Source organism: Clupea harengus, chromosome 15, assembly GCF_900700415.2.
Source record: "Clupea harengus chromosome 15, Ch_v2.0.2, whole genome shotgun sequence".
NCBI lineage: Eukaryota > Metazoa > Chordata > Actinopteri > Clupeiformes > Clupeidae > Clupea > Clupea harengus.
Window position 1 is genome coordinate 20,967,875 of NC_045166.1, and position 16,583 is coordinate 20,984,457.

The window sequence follows — 16,583 nt, forward strand, 5'->3', positions numbered from 1 at the left end:
TCTCTGCCTCCTCCTTTCTTTTTCCACAACCAAAAGGCCAAGGGCTGACAACACCAATGCCATTAGCAACTTTTCAGACATATTCTCAATTAGCTATATTAAAGTAGCTCAAATAGCTATATTATGAAACAGCGAGAGTGGAGTGAAAAAGGTAAGCAGATGCTACTTTGTTAATGGTTTGATATGGAGTCATTTTCTCTCACGTAGACGCAGAACATATGTGCTAGTCTGCCATTGGCTGTAGTCTTTGTGGCTCAAGGTTCAACTTTTTGGACCAGACACAGGTGACGTGAGGTGACGTGTGTGTGTGTGTGTGTGTGCGTGTGTGCTGTATGTCAGTATACTGTCAAACGCATGAGGTAGCTAGTGACAGACTCACCATGGCAAGGAGGAAACGCATCGCCACAAAAAGGTAGTAGTTTCCTGTGAAGGCCACCGCCAATCCAAATAGGAACTGACACAGGCTGGTGGCCATCAGAATGGGCTTCCTTCCAACCCTATAGGAAGCACAAGGAAAACAAAGGCTGAAATGGCACACACACATGATCATACCCACAGACACACACATACTCACATCATATACCACTCACACACATACACACAGACAACCCCTTCCCCTCGATACACGCATGCCCACATAAAAATGTGAAAAAACACATCTTCAGATATATGCCAGACAGAATTATGAGATTTGTAGCTTGAGGCATTCTAAAAATGGTGATAACTGACCCACACACACATTCCACACCATACTACATCTTGAGATAACCTCAAGGTGTGCATGTGTGTGTGTGTGTGGTGCAAGAAGGGGATGCACTGCTACACAGGACTGTTTGTTCATCACCTTTTGACTTCCAGGTCTTTTCCTGAACGAATCAATACACAACTAATCTCATTTTATCTCAGGGTATGGTTCCATGTGTTCACACCATTTGCAAGATAAGTGATGGGACCTTTCACAACACCGTGAGAATTTGAGAAAGATACTGGGAGGGACTGAATGAGAAGAAGCGACATGTGGCGTGGCTATGAGACACACTCACACATACACACACCATATCAGCTGTTGCCATGGACACCTTACACCACGCAAACACACAACTGTGTTAAGCACACATGACCTGAGTCTCCTTCGTCACACAGCGCCTGTCAATTCTGTACAGTTCAGCCTGAGAGCACAATCACACAGAGAGCCCCACTGCCCCCCTACACTTCTGGGCTCATAGGCCGCCATGCACACTCTCTCTACATGTGTTTCCATGGCTCGACTGGTTCACAAGCCCATTGGCCACTTGCAAATGCAAATACTCACTTTAAAACTTTAGTCCTGTGAGGCGAAAAACTCCAGGTACTGGGGTGGCAGCATTCAGTACTGCTAAACCCAGCCTCAGACTGGAGAGGGATGCAAATATAGTCCTTTACCTTTTACAGTGAAGAACTCATTTGTGTGTGTGTGTGTGTGTGTGTGTGTGTGTGTGTGCACGTGCATGTGTGTGTGTGTGTGTGTGTGTGTGTGTGTGTGTGTGTGTGTGTCCGCGTGTGCGTGTGCTGTACCTCTCCAATGAACGAATTCTGCACAATTACATCAGGGATCAAAGGCCCCTACCTCTCTACCCCTCTCCCCAAACACACACACACACACACACACCATCCCTTACTTTGAGGTTACCATACCTGTCCGCAATGTCTCCGAAGAGGAGTGCTCCAATAAGAACACCGAGCATGAAAGAGGGTTGTGTGAGTTTGGCGAGCCACTCACGCTCACACACCAGGTCCCAGTCGGTCACGATGCTCTGGTGCACCTCGCTCAAGTCGTACACGAACCCACCGACGCACGCCTCCACCGTCTTTGTGCCGTTGAAAACGTATCGAAGTTCGTCTCCTGCGTCCACTCGAAGCGCGCGCTGGCACTGGCTTAGCTCCCATTGCTGGCCGACCGCTGTTCGGACAACTACGGGGCCTTTACCTGGAGAGTACACAGACCAGATGTCCTGAAGAGTGGTTGCTGTGTGGTTGCCGAAGAAAACGTCGGTTATGTTCTCCGGCGAGTCACAGAGGAACTTTGGCGTCTCGACCAAAAACACAGACGCCAGATAGTGGATCCCACAGGCTGTGGCTTGGAATACTGCAGCGAAATACAGACATGCTTGGTACCTGTGTGGAGGGGGGTGACAGATTTTACCTCACTGTCATTATACTATACATTTTCAGGTCATTATCAAACCACATCAACTTACAAACTTGAAATGGTTAAATTGAGGTCACTTAACATAACTTAGATTTACCCAGTTTTGAACGTGAATAGTAAGTCTAAAATATAAAAATTACACAAAAGGAAGGAAAGCCTCGAAAATCGTTACGGCTGGGTCAGCGTGTGCTCCTCTACAAACTATTTAAATGTGATTTCCTTGGCATCCAAATGACTCAATGTTGAAGGCGCGTACGCGTCAGTTTGAAGCGCATAGTCTGGACAATTTATGTTCGACATCTGTTAGGTTACTGTAACACACACAATCGCGGTAACACTATCTCCACACAAAACTATATCTAAACTTGACCTGAACTCGAATGCCACACCTTGTAACACACAACTTTAGATTTAATGCTACGTTATAGGCTATAGCAGTTCACAATAAACCATACAGTAGAAACGCGACGTCCCGTTTGCCATTGCAATTGGAAATATGCGCCACTTGCATAAATTCATCACCAGGGCACACTCAATTTAGTTGATGAAATGTACTTTTTAATCATAGTGTTTAAAATAAGACAGAAGTCTAACCGTTTGAAGTGTCCAAGCTCGTCGAATAACAGCTCCACGCCGGTCGTCATATCGAATCTCTGGCTGGGTCGCTGGGTACGTTTTACAGGGGGCTTGCCGTCTCACGACTGGCTCCTCACAATTTGTAAAGGTCGCTTATCATAGATTCTGTTGAAAGAGGGGCGGTTACGTTGGGAAAATTTCCACTCCGAACCTCCAACAGGACAAATAACTTGCCAAGCCAGGGTCAGGTTTGTAGGAGAGCGCAACAAATGATTATTCTCTCTGTAACTCTCAGAGACTAACCAACGGTGCGGGCAAGGTGGAAGGAAGTACTGCCAGCCATCTCTCCAGCGACACTAAACACATCTGCTCGCCGCGTCACAAGATGAGGTTCAAGGTGGCCATCCAAACACATCTACAGTATGCCTCTTGGCATTGTAGGATTTTACAGGAATGATATTTGAAATAGCAAACCATTTTAAGCATTTAAAACCTCTGACAGAGATTGTGAGTATCAGTCCTCACCAGAGGATGTTTGCTCTCGTGTGACCAACGTAGATGTAGGCTATGGTGTTTGATATGAAAACAAGCGGGAAGCACTAACTTGGCAAGAACTTCAAGATGGTCGCACTTGGTGGTTTTGGACAGTAGCCTTACTGAACGTACTAATATGTATCCATGGCCACATAGAGATGGCTCAATAAACGCAATGACGCAATAAACCCAAATAGATGACGCAATAAACCCACCTTCATATCTGAAATCTCATCAAAGACCAGTAAGGGCTTACAGGACTGGAAAGAACTTTTGATTGCAGCATGCTCAAGTGATTGTTAGTTAACATTGTTTATCAATCTTTTTAGTCATAAACTTTCATGAAACCTAAATGTAAGTCTTGTAAATGTAATGTCTTTAACAGTGAGTTTAAGAGGCATATTGGATGTTGATGTGTTTTTTTCTGCATACACAGTTAATGGTTATAGGTTCTTTTTAAAGCATTTGAAAATGTTCATCAACATCTAAAAGTTCATACAGAATGTGTTTCGGGTGGTTGTTGATGGCTGCTCTGCTGTATTGTGAGGCGACATCACTGAGAACAGCCTGTTAATTCACTCATTCATTTGTACAAACATTTGTATTTGACACAGATTTTTCAGAGGGGATGAAAAAACCATATCATGTAAGTGCAAACATATTAAAAAAGCACGCACATACACATGTACAGCAGACCCACTACAAGACCACTGAGGACAGATACATATGACAGAGAATGATAATCGGGGCAGCAAATGATTCAGTAGTGTTGTGAAATCGCATCCTGGAATGAACAAGTTTGAGCACCTCTGCACTACACCTGTGTGTCACTGTCATAAGTGACAGAGGTTATGCAGCACAGTTAACTCTACAGATGTGTGTTTTTGTCAAACCCTCAAGTGTGGCATGTTTAGCGTTACCTCTTGTCACATACGAAATCAAGGGACCCCGTCTGTCCATTCTATATCCCACCAACAGTAATCATCAGGAACTGATGATGACATTAACTCTCAGTTCATTCTTCAAGGCTGCCATTTGACACACACATACAAACACACATCCCTCACATACACATTCTCTCACTCATACATTCACAGACACACACGTGTCAGGAAACCTCTGGGTGAGAGGCATTAACATCAACACATGATGATATATATGTAGGTGTGCACAGAACAGAACAGAACAGACATTCCACCATAAGCAGGAAACAGATCCCAGTGTAGCTGTTGACCCAGGAGCTTCAGTAAGGTAAGGTGAGACCATGTGTGGGAGCATGTGCATTTTGCTGACCGGAACGGTCTCAGCCCACTGTTCAACTGGAACTCCATGCAGGCGTGTGTGTGTGTACCACTTTCAAACGTGTAACCAGCCTGGTCAGACATTACACAGTGGAGGAGAACAGTTTTTACTTTAAAGTAATTATAGATCATTCTGATAAAGACACAAGTCAGAGGAAATTATTCGATGATGGTCTGGATGTTTCAGCAAGTAAGTGTGTGATGCATGTGTGTGTGAGAAACCTTTCTTGCTCATTTAAACACAACTCCAACAATTAAACAACACATTTGTAAGGAATTACCATATATGCAGAGAAAATTAGACACATGCCATTGAAGCGGTCCAACCAAACAAGCGGTCACCATAATCTTCCAAACGGTATGTTGTCATGGTAAAAAAAAAAAAAAGGGTCCACACCCTGACCCCTGAGGTCAGGAAATCGGCTGAGGTGTAAGCGACAGCCACCACTCGTAGTGTTGGAATGGGGGCAGGCCATTGAGAACCATGCCAGGCAAAGGGTCCGAGAACCTTCATAATTCTAGCTACAGAACAACAACAGGTGGCCAATTGAAGCCTAGGTCATGTACAGTCAGAGCCTAGGAGGTGTCGTAACAGTTTGGGACGCTTGTTGTTCATACCTACACTACTGCATCCGGAGGATCTTCCACATGTTCTGCTGTTTACTGGAATAAAAACAGATTGCTGCATCAACAAAAGAAACATCCTATTTTTTTCTTACATACACACAGCCACATTGTTGTTCATGCATGTAAGCACATCAACATGCAAAGAAAACTGAACAAATAACATATACTTGCTCAGTTACTCACACACCGAGACACACATACATACACACAAACACACACATACAGACACATGCACACACACACACACACATGCATGCACACACACCCTCTGTATTAGCCAATGAACTTGTTGGATTTTCCCCTACCCCTACACTTAGTTTGAAGCCATTAAGAAATAGCCTCCTGTTGACACACACACATACGCATATAAACACCCCACATAGAGAAAGCCAGAGAGGGGAAAACACTACATCCCTCAGAGTCTTCAAAGCAGAGCATTTTCTCCAAGTGTGAGGAGAGGACTGGGTCATGAAATGGATCACCAGCTGTTTTAAAGAGAAACCCATGCCAGGCATCCGTAAAGCACCACTCTGCTTGTCCCTCTGAGGCCACTGTAGTTATGTGTCCTCATAGGCAATAGATACCTGGGCTTCTTCCAATTCCCTTATTTCATCTCTGTTCAAGTATGTACCAGTGAATATATTCATTTGTACCTTGTGTAATTGTAATACACCAAGCTTTCTGCCCTGTCCTGTTATCCCAGGGGCACAGTTTCTCCTCTGTTACCTAAGGAAGAGGAGGTTTTCTATTCTGTTTCCCCAGGGGGCATGATTTCTGGTCTGTTACCCCAGAAAGCAGGGATTCTTCGCTGCACTCCCTGCTCTGCATGGACAGAGAGGTAGTTCTTCTAGAACAGAACCACACCACCCAAAACTATGAGTTCTGCCAGCACCAGCCATTCCCATTCCAGAGCCTGGTGGTGCAAGGCGGTCCGTACCAGGACCAGTACAGACCCGTGAACAGGAGGAGAGCTAGGGAAGAACACACAGTACACTCCCTCCTGTCCAGTACCACGCAGTGCAATGAGGCAGCTATGGGCTCCCAGGTCTCCTAGTCTGTGCTGTGTGAAGTGTCCCTGCCTGCAGCGGGGGAGATGTTATTCACACGCACCTTTTTCATGTGTTGAGTCAAGTAGCAGATATAGACAAAGTTCATATGAGTTGTCCATTTGATCAGTTTCTACTCTGTCAGCCGTTGACCTTGATGATGTGAGCACCGTGCTCAGAGCCTCAGGCGCACACACTGCACTTGTGAGCTGAACTGAGCTGCGGACCATCGAAGTGTGTGTGTGTGTGTGTGTGTGCACAATGTGTTTCCCTGCTGTTGTTTGGCAGAGATCCATGCTTTTGTCTACAGCCACAACAAGATGGTTGAAGCCAAACATATAAGCATTTATATGGCCCTACCTGGCTAGAGACCTTGGCCAAACTAGGCCTCCCCTTTGACCTCCAGACACACCCAGTCCCTCCCCTACACTTTATGTCTTGTTTCATATGTTAATTCTACACTATAAATGTAATGTACATTTCTGTAATGAAGAAGACTAGCCTTGTGGCATGTGACCATGCTGTGTCTAGGTTACTGTGGCCAGCGTCGGAATAAACCGACCGTGTTCTTTCTCTAAGACTAAAGGCTCTGTAAAGGGCCTTGAGACAATGTTATTGTTTTGGCACTATATAAATAAAACTGACTTGAATTGAATTAAAGTGGGTGTAATATTCACATTGAATATTATTTGATATGTTACTGTTGGCCAATCAGTGCGCTTCATGATTTATATGTTACATTCCTACTGCGCATCCTCAGTGTGTGTTTAGAGTGAGAGGTGACACAGCCAGGTCACACGTTATGTTACTCCCGCATCAGTATTAATAAAATACAGTTTATAGCACGTCGGTGTGCTCCTGATTTTTGTACATACAGTACGAAACAAGACAGTGGGTTTCGGCTGTTTTGGCCGACAGGTATGTCTTTGAGTTGTGTTGTGTTGGTTTCCTCTACCCAGAATGCTCTCTGGTTTGGGTCACAGAGGCTGTGATAAGAAGGCAGAGAGGCTGCAGACTTCATCAAATCTAATTTCCCTCAGCCATCCCTGTGTGCAACAAGCTTCATGTGTAAACAGAGGTTCAATTCATCATTATACATAGCAACACACACACATATGTGCTCATGCACACACACTCTCACACACACACACAAACATTGAGTCACTTCAATGTAAAAATGGTCAGAGAGAGATTGGACTCAGCTGGAGATGGTATGTTACTATAACAACATGACATCAACAGTGCAGACCAGCACCCACACTGCTGTTGTCTCTCTCTCTCTCTCTTCCCCCTCCTTAACTTCTCTCCTCTTCTCTCCTGTCCTCTCTACTCCTTTCCTCTCCTCTCTCCTACTCTACTCTCTTTCTCCTCTTCCTCCCCCTGTCCTCCCCTCTCCTCTCCACTCCTCTCTTTCTCCTCCCCTCTCCACTCCTCTCTTTCTCCTCCTACTCCCCCTCTCCTCTCCTCTCCTCCCCTCTAGTCTCCTCTCTTTCTCCTCCTCCTCCCCTTGTCCTCCCCTCCCGCCACCTCCGCCTGTTCTCCATATAGGTCTATATCATCACCAGTCATCTAGAGCAACCATTATGACCACAGACTACTACCGCTCATAAGATGTGAGATGTGAGACTGACAGTAGAGGCAAAGAGAAGCCCAGCTGCCAAGGTGCTGTGTCTGTGTGTCTGTGTGTGTAAATAAAAAAATTGTTATCTAACCTATCTCCACGCTGGTCTTGTGATGTTCCATTCACATGAGTTAGCTTCCTGATTGGTGATTGGCATTCTGACAGTAAAATGTGTGAGTTCCCTGTGTACCTACAGCTTCCTCTGCTGGACAGTTTTTGCCATTGCACCACAACCTTTCAAGTAAAGGGTGCACACCTGGGTGCTATTCCACAAAGCAGGTTTACAGTTTTCTGTAAATAGAACATATAACCTTTACATGTTGTTTGTTAAATCAAAGGTGTACAGGACCGTTACTATAGACAGACATTATTCAATATTCATATAATACATACCATGGGAAATTTACAAAAGGCAAGACTACATGCTGACATGCTAATTTGGCATGTAAGTCTATGGGAGAGAATGCTGCTTAAACCTACTGTATAAGAGGGCCGTGGCTATACTCCTGCACTGTCTCTCAATAAATGTTTCACTGTCATTCTAAATGTTATGTGATCTAACAATTATGAACAAAAAAAAATTGTATCTGTGCATTTTACTTTTTACTTTGCTTCTATGCTTTTTATACTGTCCTTTACACTTCCATTTCTGTTTGTGAACTACCTCTAGCATGTGGAGGATGTGATATAAATATTTCTTCTTCTACTTATTATTAGTAGTAGTAATAGTAGGAGGAGGAGGAGGAGGAGTAGCATTATTATTATCTTTATTAGTATTAGAGTTTGTCAGATTGAGAGTGGTTAGAGTGTTTGAATCTGCCTGTCCTGTCTGCCTCTCATGCTGTCTCAGCAGCAGGCCTTATCACGCCTCAACCATATTGTACAGGTTCAGACACAGGTCTGTCTCTGTAGGGGTCCTTTCCATGGTTCAGACACAGGTCTGTCTCTGTAGGGGTCCTTTCCATGGTTCAGACACAGGTCTGTCTCTGTAGGGGTCCTTTCCATGGTTCAGACACAGGTCTGTCTCTGTAGGGGTCCTTTCCATGTTGTCAGTCACCTATAATAACATTAGGAGCCTGTCAGCGGAGAAAACAAGCAGTTTACTTTGGCGCAGATGCTTGCCCCATGGGATTACATTCTATAGCTATCAGTTATAGCATTCTAACTCAATACTGGATCCATTTCAATTGAATTGTCCTTAGTAAAGGTTTGGACTTAAAAAAATATCTAAAAAATAGGGCCCAGGTTGACACATCCTGAAGTTTTCCCTTTAATACCTGACATCCAAAATTATAAGCCTTTAACCAAGGTTATATTCTGAAGAACATCAAGTGGACTTATTTGTGTGTATTTGTATGGTTGAAGCACAAAAGGTGGAGCTAACAGTCTTGCTGGCCACACTGGCAGCCAATGGCAATGAGCCTGAAGTGAAGAATCTGAATATGAAGAATGCATGTATGCCTATTTCAACATGATTTATGAAAATAATAATATTTAGGGCACACACTTAAAGGTCAATCAATAAGGTCAGTAACACATGCACATCGAATGAAAACTAAATAATGAGATTTATTGATGTGTTTTCCATAATAATCTATACATTGTAATTTGTGTGATATTCTATTTCATACAGATTACGTATTTAAGTAACATGTTTCATTCTGTAACCTTTAAAACCACAGAGACCAGACTTCCTACCAGTGAGACTGAGGTGGAGAATCTGAAGATACATAATGCAGCTATGTATCCTGTCTGTCAACATGGTACAAGCCCTACCACACAGAATAGATATATTAATTAATTTAATATAGTTATCTTTAAAATATATATAATAAGTTATTAAATATATTTATTTTCAAATGTATATATATCATAATATATTTAATATATATATATTTTTTTTAATAGTTTGTCACACTTGAATAGTGAATAGTGACTGTAATTTTATACTCTAATGGGAAATGTGTAAATGTATGACATCATGGCATTTCGCTCAGGGCAATTTTCAAGTTAATCAAGTTATTAGCCAACTATATATACCTAATAAATTAGAGAAAATATTATAATTGTATAACATATTCCTTTCGGTGAAATATGATTATAGTTTATCTTCTCAATCTCAATAGTATGTACAATGAAATGAAGAAAAAAATCTTGGCCAAGAGTTGGTATTAGCCAATTACATTATCTGTTGGCTTGACTTTTCTATTCCCTTTTGCCACCTGTGGTCCTAACCGCTAGAGGGCAGTGTTTGCCAATCACTGGTTTAAAAAAAAAAATCAGCATGAGCGTTATCAGGTTAAAGGTAGGGGGCTCACTGTTAGTTGGCTGGTGAGACAAGTATCCTGATTCAAGTTTACTGGATATATTAAGTATATGTGTTCATGGTAGTGCAAAGAGGTAGGTAGCCTCTAAAATCATCCCCTTATGCATGTAGCTTAATTATTAGAGAGAGTGGAGAAGATTTGAATTCATATTGTCATTATTTCCAGCCAAGCAGAAAATGACCTCTGAGTAGAATATGGAGTTACTCTACTCTTTATCTGACCTTGGAAGAATTTGTTAAATTACATTATATATTGTAAAATATAATGTGTGCATATAGGTATATTTGTATAGGTCCGATGTAGACCTAGGCCCTTTGCTGTAGCTTGATTGTCGTAGGCTACTGCACTTGTAGCCAGTCGTTGTGGATAAAAGTGTCTGACAAATGAATGTGAGGGTAAACGTAGACCATTATGTTATTATTAATGATATTTTGGACCTTTATTTCTAGTGTGAGATGATTTGACACGTGTCCATTTGTAATATTTATACGTTTTTAAAATACAATGTATTATGTAACCTTAGATCTACCTTTGATGTAGGTAGCTCTTAGCTATCACTGGGTTCAAATGAGCAGGCTGCACAGACCTGTGGCAAAGCGACGTATGAGGCCCGTGCCACACCGCTCACCTCACCTGTGCGTGACGGTCGCTGGGCGTCTTGCTTTTCATTTCGACGCCCAAGTTAACAGGTTAGGTTCTCAGCAAAGGAAACAGTAACATAGACAAATATAGACAGGCGTGCAAGCCGCAGAAGTTAAGCGAGGTAGCCGTTACGCACAGGTAACGTTAAGCGGTGAGGTAAGCAGTGTGGCCAAAGGCTGAGAGACTTGTCCTAGTAGCCTGGCTTTATCTCTAGCAGGTGGAGTCGCTAACCTACCCCACCTGTCCACCAGGCGTGAGGCTCTCTTTTCCCACACATTTTTTTTATGCCCAGTGGCCTCACACAGCTAATCCTCTCAGCTGACGTCAGGAGCAATGGCGGATCAGGATGGAAGCGACGCGTCTACCAGCGCGACCCAAGGTAAAAAGTTTCGGCGGACGAATTTTAAAATAGACATTTGCTCCGTGGTGGATCGTTTGAGAAAGTAGCCGATATTAACAGTTTTGCCACGCGTGAGAATGAGCACGTCATAGTTTGCGATTGAACGTGTCAACAGGGAATAATGACTGGAAGCAGTGACCGCCGAGTCACGGGAATGGGATTAACTATCAACGACTGGCCACGGCAGCCGGTTTATGAACATTTCAAGTTCAATCATTCCCAACATTTGAATTGGCAGCGGTGGTCTTTACAGCACTGCTACTTTTGAAAGTTACAGACACTGACACCTGTTGGTAGTTTAGGTTAGATCTATCTTTTACAAATGTCTAATCGGCAGGTGTATTACAACCTGCTCTGTCAATGTCTGCCGCGGTTTTACGGATGCCTGCACAGGTGCATTTTTGGTCGTTTATTTTGACTTGCAGGCTATGCCTGTGTCCGTTTGGAGGCTGGTAGTAGCATAATTTGGTTGCTCAAAGATGAAATGGTCTTTTGGTGTCGTAAGATTTACATATTGTCATAACAGAATGTTGAGTAATGAAAAAGCGGCGTGGAGGGGGAAGAAACAGGCCATTGGAACGTTTGTTGTGCTAGTTTCATTACACAAACGGGCATACAGTTAATTAACAACCTTGTTTCGATGGAGACGTCCGGTGTAAAGGCTGACTGGACTGGCCTGCCTGTCGGTAGGCTAATCCCTTGCGGGTTGTCCCGGTTTATCGCCTTGAACGCTTAGCGACCCATCGGGAACGGAGAATGAATCCGTTTCCCTGTCATACCACGGAATGTCAAAGGTGTCGACACCTGAAGTGAAAGCAGCAATTTCGGGTACGGGAGTTTGGAAAAGGTGTAAGTTTTCAATAGACTCTATTCCGTTATCGGAAGTGTTACAGAAGTCCTGTCGCGGCCGGTGGTTTGCTGTTGAAAGTGCTTGCATGCAGGATGTTTACCGTTCTGCCGTCAACTGTGCGGAAGTAACTGTTTTACTCTGCTAGAAGGGTGACCAAAGATCAGATTGCCATGGAATCCCCTATCGTTAAATAAACTGTGTGTGTGTGTGTGCGCGCGCGTGCGTGCATGCATGCATGCATGAGTGTTAGGGGTGGAGGGAAGGAGATTCCTGTGAGAGTGTGTGTGTGAGAGAGAGAGAGGGACATGGAGTGGGTGGGGAAGGGGAGAGGCACCGTGAGAGAAAATGCACCCTCAGATAATAGGAAAGTATGTGTTTTTTTGTTTGTCTTTGTTTGCAGGCTTTCGAGAAACAGAACAGTGTGTTATAAAGCAGTCCCATAGGGGAGGATATCTCCTTTAAGGGTGTATGGGGGAAAACAAATATTCTTTCATACAAAAGTTGTGTGTGTGTGTGTGTTTGAATGTGTGTGCATGGGTCAAAATGAAGATTAGAGGGCCTTGTCCTACTCCTTTGAACAGTGACCCTGTAACAGTAACCAGTGAAATTGGGTGACGTTTAAAAAAAAATGGCGATGAAAAACGGCATTGTACACATGGTTTGCTTTGGGGGATACATATGTCACCTACCCCCCAAAGAAACTACTATAGGGTCAACTATACAGTGTCCACAAACCCTAAATGATTTCAAATAGTACCAACTATACAGGGTCAACAAACCCTGAGCTGAAACCTGAACAGCCGTTTGCCAGAATTCGAGGACTGGACCTTTAATATGGATCCATTGGGTCAACAACACAATTCTTCTACAGTCACTGGCTAGGCAATTCACCTGCTGTGCCCTCTTGACCTGGATTTGGCCTCTTATAGACTTAGACGTCATGGGTTATAAGCATCAGTGCCATCCTCATGGTTTGGAGATCTCAGGGAACACCCTGACTACCCTTTTAACAAATCGTCCTGTGTTTGGGGTTTGTCACTGGCCCCCGTTCTGCATGTCCCTCCCGGGCTCCTGTTGACCGCCTGTCTTTTGGCCACTGGTCCCCGGGGTGTATGTGTGGTCTGCTTGGCGTGTCCAGTCTACCCAGAAATAGATTGCAAATGAAGGTTATTTAAAGGGTTTTAATGCGATTCACCCAGATTCACTGTCAACACTGGAGACTGCTGCCCACCACCCGTGTCTGACTGAAAGGGTGAGAGAAAGAGGGATGCAGAGGGAGGGAGCTAGAGGAGTGTGTGAATTGCAAATGTTCCCTAGCAAGCACCCCCCCCCCCCCAGGGTATTATTCACCTATTCACCATGGCAACTAATGGCTGTAGGCAGGCCCCCAAACCTGATACATATCCAGGAGTATTCTGATCTGCGTAACGGCAAACTCTTGTATACATCCGATTATCTGTGGAATATCCGGGAGTGTTCCACTCCGGATACACCTCTTTTTACATGAGAGTGTGTGTGTGTGTGTGTACACTGCTATCCCTGGATTGTTTTGTAGTGTAGAAATGGCAAAATCATTGGTTCTAACAGGAAAACTGACTCCTGACCTATCCAAAATGTCAGGCATGTTCTAACTCTTTTGAGCCCATGCCCTGCTGTTTTTCAGCTGAAATGGGGGCAATGGTTTGTTATAGCTGTCTAAAGTCAGAGGCAGATCTGTTGGAGTCACCAGGGGTACGTTCGTCGTAGGATTGAAGCTAAGTTAATCAATTGGCCTTTTAGCCCGTTAAGATTAGCGAGCTGATTGAGAACAGCAAATATCGGTTTGTTAACGGCTGATCCGCATCCTAATCATGTGGTTAATTTCAACCAGGCTAAAGTTATCATGGCATTTGCGCATGCACGTCCTACTTCAAAAGGCAGGAAAGGTCGATCACCAAAACCATGATTTTCTAACGGTATAATGGTTCTAAACTCAAAGAAAAGGGCTCTTTTTTTCTCCGCTGGTGAGTAGGAGATGAACATGAACGCTTATGAAGAATACAAGACCATAATCATGGCAAAATTCAACACCACCACCGCTGTGAGAGCAAGGTGTGTTGGGATCTTTATAGGGTGATATCTATGTATGAATATCTGACGGCAAGTGTCCACTGGTGCAGAGGTTTCCTCTACCGGTTTGAATCTGCATGGTTGCTAGTTCAAATCCCCTCACCTCCTTCCTCGATGTAGTTTTACATTTCCTTGGAAGTCGCTTTGAATAAAAGCGTCTGTAAAATGACTAAATGTATTAATAACAAATGCAATAAATTGAAGCAGTGAAAATAAATTGTCTGTATTTCTCTCTATTCTTATCATGAGTCCACCTTAATAATTTTCTACAATAATGATATGCTATGGTGTACTAATAACACTCATATAATTATGAGTGCTTTGTTCTCCGCATCACCGACACTACAAAAATGTACCACTCGCAAAAAAGCGCAAGACAGTCAATGTTCGACTGTGGTGTTTGCAATAAATGACTCGAGAAGGTTTTGCAAATTAATGATTCATTGTCGGCTGAATCGGTAGCGCTCATACAAGAATAATGGATCTTGGCGATCGCAAAGAACTCTCTCCCTCCGCTAATCTAACTCTAATAGGCCTATCAGTCCTTGGTCAATGGGATCCCTCCTTTTTCCGGGGGTGTGGCAAGCTTATACAGCTACACTTAAGTTAGCCTGCCCTGGAGCAGGTTAGTGCTAATCGATATGTAACTATGGTGATTTATCAAAAGTTGCTTCCACGAACCAAAAAGAGGGGCGTTTTTTATCTTAGCCTGAAAATTAGCTCGCTAAACCGCTTAGCGAGCTACGACGAATACCCCCCAGAACTTCACCCTTTCACCTCTATTTAGAGTGAGTGTTTGTGTGCCCAAATATAAACTAAAGCCACTAAAGCCGGGTATCCCACCAGTACACACACACACACACACACACACACAGACCATAATAACCTCATCACAGACCTGAATCTCTTCACTCACACACACACACAAAAACACAGCAGCTCTGTGGGTGTGTGTTCTGGCTACTCTCACCAGGGGTCATCAATGAAGATAGGTGTGTGTGTGTGTGTGTGTGTGTGTGTGTGTGTGTGTGTGTGTGTGTGTGTGTGTGTGTGTGTGTGTGTGTGTGTGTGTGTGTGTGTGTGTGTGTGTGTGTGTGTGTGTGTGTGTGTGTGAGAACAGGTGTTCATGTTCAGATCAGTGTTCTTTTGTTTTTGTTTTGTGTGTGTGAGGGTGTGGGTGGGTGGGTGTGTTTGATATGAAATGTGATATCAGGCCTTTCCTCTTTGCCACACCTGATCACAGTCGGTCACCTTCACCCATATGCTTTTGCCTCTGTCACATACACACACACACGCACGTATACACACACACATATACACACACAGGCAGTGGTGGGAGAACTGTGTAGGTGTACAGAATGAAGAGAGGATGACGTGGATGATGTGACGGCACAGCTGTGCGTGTGTGTGTGTGTGTGTGTGTGTGTGTGTGTGTGTGTGTGTTTGGTAAGAATGTAGAATTGTACAGAATGAAGTGTCAAGTGTTCAGCTGAAGTGTGTTGACCCCAACCTGCTTCTCATGCTGAGGAGACACCTCCCCTCCTATGTAGCGCCCACCTGGGTGAGGCGACAGCACACCTTAATGCCAGGTGTGTGTGTGTGTGTGTGTGTGTGTGTGTGTGTGTGTGTGTGTGTGTGTGTGTATGTGTGTGGGAGAGAGAAAGAAAGAAAGAACAGGGTTCCCATCCCTCACAGTCCTGTCATCACTGATGGACTGTTTTATTTGTCAACTTCATGCACCTGCATAGAGTTGCTTGCACAGCGTTTGTCATATTCCAGCAGTCCCGTGTATCTGTGAGAGAGTGAGTGTGTGTGTGTGTGTGAAAGAGAAAGAGAGAGGGAGGGAGGGAGGGAGGGAGTGTGTGTGTGCTAAGCAGAGATCAGATTACAGTTAAACGCTGCAGCGTGGCACCTTGAGAGAGAGTGTGTTCCATGAGTACAGTGACATGCCATTGCATTCTCTCTCTCTCTCTCTCTCTCTCTCTCTCTCTCTCTCTCTCTCTCTCTCTCTCTCTCTCTCTCTCTCTCTCTGTGTTTTGAGTGTTAAGAGCTCTGTAACAGTAGAATCATTATCGTCATCATTCTCTCACACACACACTGTTATTTATATATATATATATATATATAAATATAAGTGTGTGTGTGTGAGAATGATGACGATAATGATATATATATATACTCACACACATGCACCCACAGGCTGACGTCCCAGTGACCATTTACTGGCTCGTGTTCCCCTCCCTCTGCACTGAATATTTCAGCAGTAAAGTGACAGCGCTCTCTGTGTGTGTGTGGCAGTGGCAGTGGCAGTGTGTGTGTGTGGCAGTGGCAGTGTGTGTGTGTGTGTGTGTGCGAGAGAGAG

At 43.9% G+C, this 16,583-nt stretch overlaps 1 protein-coding gene across 1 annotated transcript in view; it reads right to left on the minus strand.

Annotated features, from left to right (window-relative positions):
• The window catches only part of slc22a16 (solute carrier family 22 member 16), an 11,923-nt gene extending 8,699 nt beyond the window's left edge, over positions 1 to 3,224 (minus strand). Inside the window, 3 exon segments of the mRNA XM_012829845.3 lie at positions 380 to 497; positions 1,675 to 2,154; positions 2,783 to 3,224. Of these exon segments, the coding sequence (XP_012685299.2) occupies positions 380 to 497; positions 1,675 to 2,154; positions 2,783 to 2,832 (648 nt within the window). The 5' untranslated portion in view covers positions 2,833 to 3,224.
• Positions 3,225 to 16,583: the final 13,359 nt, after the last annotated feature.